The sequence below is a fragment of the Pinus tabuliformis genome, chromosome 4_2, assembly GCF_031772625.1.
Source record: "Pinus tabuliformis cultivar Carrire ecotype Pingquan chromosome 4_2, CPIR1, whole genome shotgun sequence".
Lineage (NCBI taxonomy): Eukaryota > Viridiplantae > Streptophyta > Pinopsida > Pinales > Pinaceae > Pinus > Pinus tabuliformis.
The window spans coordinates 363,148,718-363,155,125 of record NC_142304.1 but is presented as its reverse complement, the minus strand read 5'-3'; the positions used below and the strand labels follow the sequence as shown (position 1 = coordinate 363,155,125).

Genomic DNA, 6,408 nt, shown 5'->3' with positions numbered 1-6,408 from the left:
AAGATAGACGATGACAGACCATGCATTATTGATCCAAGTTTTTCAATTTGGAAAAAAAGTTTTCCAAAAAAAATATCAAAAATACATTTTAAATAACAAAAACATCCATACCAAAAATTATATTTAACTGATTTGGAACCAAACAGGGCAAAATATATAATACTTTGACATCGGGGTTTAGAAGAATATTAAATTATATAATAATTAAAAAACACATGAGCGGTACGGGCCACCTGCCCTTCAAACTTTTGTCCATATGCCTTACGGCATGTCAATCATTTCGACAGATGACCGATAAACAGTCACTTCTGCAGCCGCGGGGAGTAGGTTTTAGGTGCCCTCTGAATGGATGACTGAGACACAAAAGACTTTAAACAATCGACAGGAAAAATTGCCGCTCTGCTGATAAAGCAAATCTTTAGTAATAGTTAAAGCCGACATTAATCGATATCATATCATCCCTGCCGCGTAGTAGTAGCTGAGCCGTCATCTTCCATCGTTGAAATACGTCATTATTCAATTCAGAGCTCAACAGTATAGAAGCGGTGGTTTGGAGAGCTGTCCAGTCCACATATGTGATTGATATAAATAAACGTCCACGTAACCAAGACCCACAACGTCTTGTTCCTCTAATTTCCCTTCTGGCTTTAATACACAGATGGGAATAGCAATTCCATATTGTTGATTCTTTCATTCTTGATAATCATGGCCATAACTATTTCGCCCGGCCTCACTCTGCATCTTTTGCCACTTATTTCGTTGCAGGTATTCTTAGTATCAGTCTCGTTATCCTCTGCTCAACCTAATCCACTTTCTTACAATTATTTGAACCCACTTTTTTATGCCGAGTCATGTCCCATGGCCGAAGAAATAGTAAGATCAGTAATGGAGAAGGCGGTGATGAAGGAAGCTCGAATGGCAGCATCCTTGCTCAGGCTTCACTTCCATGATTGCTTTGTCCAGGTGATCTGCATTATTTATGTCATGTGGACTTATCTAATTGCTACCACTATAGACTACCCATGAATTCTTAAATATAAAATGTGTGTGGCGTGACAGGGGTGTGACGCATCTATACTATTGGATGACAGTGCAAGCATTGCGAGTGAGAAGCGATCGAATCCCAACAGAAACTCTGCCAGAGGATTTGAGGTTGTTGATCAGATAAAAAGTGCACTGGAGAAGGAGTGCCCAAAAACTGTATCGTGTGCAGATATTCTCGCTATTGCAGCTCGTGACTCAGTGGTCCTGGTAATGTATTAATCAATTTACTTTGTCAATATTGTTTCGTTCTTTCAAAACAATATATTTGCTACTGCTGGTTTCCAAGATTATAAGAATGAATAACAATACGAAGTGATGTTAATCTAAGTGCCTAGTGATTAATGTTGTTTATGGGTGAATAAATATCAGAGTGGAGGGCTGGGCTGGGAAGTTTTACTGGGGAGGAGAGACTCGAAGAGTGCAAGCTTTAGTGGGGCGAACAAAGATATTCCAGCGCCAAACTCAACTCTCGAAACTCTCATTAGGATGTTTAGACAAAAGGATCTGAATGAGATAGACTTGGTGGCCCTTTCAGGTATCATACTTTGATTCATAATTTATGATATGATTTTGAATTTGTATTCATTTATTTTGTTTGAATATTGTAAATATTAAACACTAGATATAGTTAATAATTTAATAATTTAATAATTGTTTTTTTTTATTTTTTTTATAAAATATTACATTACCAATAATATATTACTAAGTTAAAATAAAAAGAGTCACTCCAACATTATTTGTTTGGTGATAAATATTAAATATGATGTATTAAGCTAGTAATTGGTTTATTATCTTTTTTATTTTATTACATCCATATTTTAAATATGAAATATAAACATTTTTAAATCTAATAAGCATATACAAATTTAATACTTACCCTAAAGTAAAATTGGTATATATGAATATTCACCACATTTTATTATGATATTATTAACTTTCGAATAGAATTTGTTATAATCCATAGTTTACCAATAACACATGTCCAAAAAACATAGCTCATTTTAAAATCAAAATATTTTATAACTATTTTAATTTAATAACATGTTTTAAATTAAAACTTAATACTTATAATAAACTTACAATATAACAAGATTCTTAACCATGAATACATAGATATTATTAAGCTGTAAATAAGTTTTCTTACCATATCATAGGTTAGTATCATGGCTTACCAACACCACTGGCCAAAAAACTGTAACTTATTTCAAAATCAATATAATTTTACGAGGGTAAATCACATAATGATAAATTTGTCTACGTGATTGTATCACAAAAAAAAAAAAAATCTCAAAAAATTATGAATCGCAAAAGCTTCAATTCAACAATATAATTTATAAATATTTTATTTTATTTTATTTATAATATTTTTCAAATTAAAAAGCAAAAAGGTAATGATCTAAATATTTGTAAACCTTTAGAATTGAAAAATAAAAAAAGTTAAAAACCTAGAGTATAGAGACCTAATGTTAAGTAAACATTTTGACTTAGTAAAAATAAAATTAAAGTAGAATAAAACAATTAATAATTATAATTATCAATAAAACATTTTAATGTCAAATTAAATAAAACTAAAACTAAAACTAAAATAAAATAAAAAATTAATAATTCATTTTAATTCTAGATCTACTAAAGGTTGAGAGGCATCAAATCTTTTGAGATACAACCCGTGTAAACTTCTTTTAGATTGAAAAAAAAAAAATTAATCCTCTCAAACAAAACTTGATCAATATAAAATTAACATAAATTACACTATTTCAAACATAAAACATCAACCTAAAAACAAAATAACCCCAACCATTAATTCATATTTAATATTTACCTAAAACCATTAATTCATAATTTATATAAAGTTAAAATCATTACTTATTATACAGAAATGTCAATGTCAATGCCAATGATAATTGCGCAGGCAGTCACACCATCGGCCTGTCTCGATGCGCGAGTTTCAAGCAGAGGCTTTACAGCCAGAACGGAAATGGAGCAAGAGACGTCACCCTAGACAGCTCTTATTATGCTCGGCTCATATCCGGGTGTCCGAGATCGGGAGGTGATAGTAACTTGTTCCCACTGGATTATGTGAGTCCCACCCAATTCGACAACGACTACTTCAAGAACTTGCTTAACGGTCAAGGGCTGTTGAATTCAGACGAAGAATTGTTCGCCAAGGGCCAAGGGAGGACAACTGAGATAGTGAGATTTTATGCAGAAAATGAAGAAATATTTCACATACAGTTTGCAGCATCCATGGTGAAGTTGGGGAACATCAGTCCTCTTACAGGCTCCATGGGAGAAATCAGGGTCAACTGTCGTACTGTTCTCCATTAATCAGTTGAATTTAAATAACTCCCAACTTTTGTAACGCATGGCATTACATCCGGGCTGTAGCTGCGCATTCGCTTGTGACCGTTAGAATAATATAGCCGCCGCTTAATTACTCGAACGTGGAACTTCTGAAATTCAAATTGCCATGTATCAAGAAGTATCCCAAAATAATCGAAGAATAGTGCGGTATATCGAGATTGTTTGAAAACGTTGAAGCATAATTGATTTTTCAGTCTCTTTTTTTCATTGCCTACATGCATGGCACACACTATTATGAAGGTTCACTTTGTATAACCAACAGGGAGGGTGGAGTGGTCTGTGTGAGTTTTTAGGTTAATAGGTGTACTAGTTATTTTGAGTAATTTAGATTTATCATTCTGGGATCTAAAAAGATCATGTATTCTTATATATGTAATGTCCCTGAGATCAATAAGATATATTGTGTTTGGTGTTGTGTTTAATGGATCTCTCTAAATTTTCTCTATTTTTTAATATGGTATCAGAGCTAGATTTAACTTGATTCCCTGAGAGAAACCCAGGAAAATGTGAGAAAATCTTGATTATTATTGTTTTATACATAAAAAGATTAATATAAGTGTGTTACCATTGATTTCCGTTGCGAGATTTATTTTTCCCTATTTATATTTATATCTATAGGTGAGTGTGGTTTTCTATGGTTTTCTAGATCTAGATTGGATCATAAGTGAGAGTTCTGCTCCATTTTTTTTAAGGAATCTACGAAGCCTGGCCTATCATTGCATGTAGCATAGGGAGTGGCGTAAAAGAAGCTGTGTATCATGTTTTGAAAGGAAGAGGGCTGCGGCATTTTCACGATTGTGGATCGTGGATCCGTGGAAGAGATACAGGAATTTTTGGATTCGATGTACACAGTTCCATTAAGCCTCACAATGGGACCATTTAATCTTATGGAGTGCTCGTTAAAATATTTGATTCATTGGCAGCATTGACCGGGTCTCCTTGTTGCCATAGTTATGAGAATCCTTTCATCTGTGAATCTCCCTTTACTTGTGAATGTCATCCATAGCAAGCTGCAGAGGATTGCACGTTATCACATTATGTCTTGCAGCACTGCAAGTGTTTTTCACTGAATCTGCCTACTGTATCAGCACAATATCTAAACGACGTAGCAGTAATTGTGGAAGGAATTACACGGAATTGAAGAGCAGTTTATCTCGGAAACTGCATGCTTTCAAAACCAAAAAGAAAAATTTTGTTAAACGCTGAGGAGTTGGTGTGCCGAATTGATTGCACATTGTGTGAGTTTGTTTGGAGCAGCGTTTCATCACAGTTGTAGCTATTGTATGTCTGGTGTGCATTTGCAGCAAGTTGTAAAGCGGAATGTGGGGCTGAATTGTTCTTTGTGTATTCCCCGAGCAAGTATTTCTAAAGATTCATTCTTTGGTCTATTTGGGCAATTTTTGTGGAGAAATCTCATTTAGATTTTAAGATCTATTTTCATGATGGTGGTTTAGTTATAAAAACAATAAAAAAAATATAGTGTTGTTTTGAGTAGTTATATTTTTCACAAATAACAGGTTAATTATTCAATAGATTAATGTGACCGGTCATGCTCCAAGAGTATTAGTTACAAGTAGTTCTTGATAAGGTCAAGGTGGCATGACCTGTAGTGCTTTTAGAGCATAAGTACAGGTTATTTATATAAGGTCAAGTTGTAGAATTGTATGTTGAAAACATTTTGTACCCAGAATGTTATCCTAGGTAATTGATGAAGGCTGTGGAAGGCAATCTGGGAGGTTGAGAAGTGTCAATTCTGCAAAGTTCATCAAGGATGATCAGAAACGGTTTCATTTTAAATAGAGATCAAGTAACAACTCTAGACAAAATCTGATTAAAAAAAACATTGTTTTAAATTTTCAAATGCCAACATACCCTAATGAGGTTGCCAAAGGTGGAGTCTATCATTTGCTTACCACGATAGTGTGGTTCATTCATCTCAGTGGATTGGCTACCGGACGGACATTTCCAACCCACAGATGGTGCATTTCTGCGTTGCTTTGCCCTTGGTTTTGCACAAAAGGAGCGCGGGATTGATGATGAGGGCCGATGGCCCTAGCTGACATTTTCACAGCTTCTACAACACCCTGCTTGTATTGGCACTTGTCTGTAATCAAGTTCAAGATGGATTACAATTTGATTTCTTCATGTTCTATTATTGGCGGTGCTACCAACTCTGGTTTTCCAACAAAATTTCAGCGGAATAATGCAACTGAGAAACGGCACAACCATAGGGTGGTTTGCTAAGATTTAGCTTTGGATTGTGTATAGTTTCAAAATAACAAACATAAGCTTCACTAGCCCAGGCTGAGAATGTCAATCACATTTTGGAAATGACTTTGTTAACATCTGTATTTGTATGGTTGGTTCTTTTCGTGCAAACAATTAGTGAGTGCAGGATGAATCATGAATGTATCATGTGTACTTGGAATTGGAATTTGGTAAAGAAGAATATTAAAGGAAAATATTTTAAAGATTGTACATAAAATTTTGAAGTTTGGGCAAAATTTTAAATTCTTCACATAAAATTATGCTATTTTGGTATGCGTATCACTTATTTAGATTATTCAAATTTTAGTCATATTATCTTAAACTTTGCCATCCAAAAAGTTATTAATTTTATCATTTAAAGTTATTTTGAATATAGAAGATTTATGTTTATACAATAAAAACTGTAATCAATAGTATATATCTATATCTATATATATATGAAAATAAAATATAATTTAATTATTTAAATTCTAGTAATATTAAATTTTCTATTCAGAAACTTATTTTGAATAAAGAATATTTATGTATATAGATAAAATGTAATTAATAGTAAATATTTTATTTGGGAGAAAATATATTATAATTTAGTTGTTAAATTAATAGTAAGATAATCATTATTGATTGCTATTTGCTAATATTCAATGAGATGCCTTTGGGATGTAGGTTGTTAACTTGTTCTTTCGTGTTAAATCATTAGATTTAATTTAATTTTTAATTAAATATTTAAAAATAATT

The 6,408-nt window shown here is 32.9% G+C and overlaps 1 protein-coding gene across 1 annotated transcript; it reads left to right on the top strand.

Moving 5' to 3' along the window:
- The first annotated feature begins 611 nt into the window (after positions 1-611).
- Positions 612-3,827, top strand: LOC149169446 (peroxidase 72-like). The gene is made up of 4 exons (XM_089427103.1): positions 612-963; positions 1,060-1,251; positions 1,414-1,579; positions 2,954-3,827. The coding sequence occupies exons 1-4, from the start codon at positions 706-708 to the stop codon at positions 3,367-3,369; spliced, it is 1,032 nt and encodes a 343-aa protein (XP_089283229.1). The 5' UTR covers positions 612-705; the 3' UTR covers positions 3,370-3,827.
- The last annotated feature ends 2,581 nt before the right edge of the window (positions 3,828-6,408 follow it).

Excerpts from the sequence above, each read along its gene's own strand:
- LOC149169446 (XM_089427103.1), top strand. The coding sequence starts at position 706 with ATGGCCATAACTATTTCGCCCGGCCTCACTCTGCATCTTTTGCCACTT. Across the intron at positions 1,252-1,413 it reads CTCGTGACTCAGTGGTCCTG|AGTGGAGGGCTGGGCTGGGA; the intron begins GTAATGTATTAA and ends AATAAATATCAG. Across the intron at positions 1,580-2,953 it reads AGACTTGGTGGCCCTTTCAG|GCAGTCACACCATCGGCCTG; the intron begins GTATCATACTTT and ends ATAATTGCGCAG.